The sequence below is a fragment of the Aphanomyces invadans genome (genome assembly GCF_000520115.1).
Source record: "Aphanomyces invadans strain NJM9701 unplaced genomic scaffold supercont1.27, whole genome shotgun sequence".
Lineage (NCBI taxonomy): Eukaryota > Oomycota > Saprolegniomycetes > Saprolegniales > Verrucalvaceae > Aphanomyces > Aphanomyces invadans.
The window spans coordinates 774787-775836 of record NW_008580172.1 but is presented as its reverse complement, the minus strand read 5'-3'; the positions used below and the strand labels follow the sequence as shown (position 1 = coordinate 775836).

Here is a 1050-nt window from a genome sequence, read left to right as displayed (position 1 = left end):
ATATAGGAACGAATTCAGTGACATGAGATGGCCACAGATGAACCCAGTACAGAAGCGCTAGGATCTGGTTGACTGAGTGAAGCTGACAGCTCAAGGCACACGAACGACCTACGTAGAGGCTTTCACGCGCACTACCACGTCTCGACCCATGGCCGCACATCTAGTTCATGGGTCCATGCCGTCTTGGGTTGATGGTGGACCTGCACGTAGAGCATTCCGATGTCTTCTGGTCGAACAAGGCCTGGACCAACCCATTGCACCCGATCAGTGCAGAGAAATTGATTGTGGCAGGACGAACCATCTTGCGCCAACCTTTCTTTGGCTTGGGGAAAGTTTTCGTGAATCCAAGGGGTGTCGATCGCTCCGTCCACAATCAAATGAGCGACGTGAATGCCTTTCGGCCCCAACTCCCTCGCCATGCTCTGACTCAACGCGCGCAGTCCAAACTTGGCGCTCGCGAATGCAGCAAACTCGGCGCTTCCGCGAACGCTTGCTGTCGCTCCTGAGGCCACTGCGTGAGAATGGGACGTGTTCCATCGCGCTCGTCGAACCTGTGAATATGATCGTGCCGTGTTGCCGAGGCAACATCCGACACGCCACCTCCTTTCCGACGAGGAAGCCCGAGAAGCATGCCATCTCCCACACCTTGCGATACACCCGAGCAGTCGTGTCTGCACGAAAAGCGTCTTGATGAAATCACAATGGACGGCGGGATGATGCCCGTACCAGTGATGGGAAACTTTACATTCGCGCCAACGTTGAACACGGCGACTTCGATCGGACCTAGCGTGCGTTCGATGTCGTCAACGAGTGCCACGACGTTGGACTCGTCGCGGCAGTCCACCCCAAACCCCTCTGCGTCGTGTCCCGCAGCTCGGATCGACTTCACGATCTCTTGCACCTTGGCGCCATCGCGACGCACGCAACAAGCCATGAATCCGTCGGCAGCAAACGCTCGAGCGACAGCTGCGCCGGTGCTATCCCCAGCGCCAACTATCAAGGCACATTTCTTGGATGAGAGGAAGCGGCGTGAATTTCTCACGTGGTGCG

The 1050-nt window shown here is 56.8% G+C and overlaps 1 protein-coding gene across 4 annotated transcripts; it reads right to left on the bottom strand.

Moving 5' to 3' along the window:
- H310_10763 (hypothetical protein) lies at positions 1 to 1050 on the bottom strand. 4 transcript variants are annotated; one of them, XM_008877216.1, is made up of 5 exons: positions 727 to 1050; positions 552 to 671; positions 299 to 502; positions 113 to 241; positions 1 to 64 (listed from the first exon to the last, which is right to left on the bottom strand). In XM_008877216.1, exons 1-4 carry the CDS (start codon positions 932 to 934, stop codon positions 132 to 134), a joined length of 642 nt encoding a protein of 213 aa, XP_008875438.1. In that variant the 5' UTR covers positions 935 to 1050; the 3' UTR covers positions 1 to 64; positions 113 to 131. The 4 variants fall into 4 exon arrangements, with proteins under 4 accessions (XP_008875438.1, XP_008875440.1, XP_008875441.1 ...); XM_008877218.1 differs by having other exon boundaries at positions 113 to 502; XM_008877219.1 differs by having other exon boundaries at positions 1 to 241.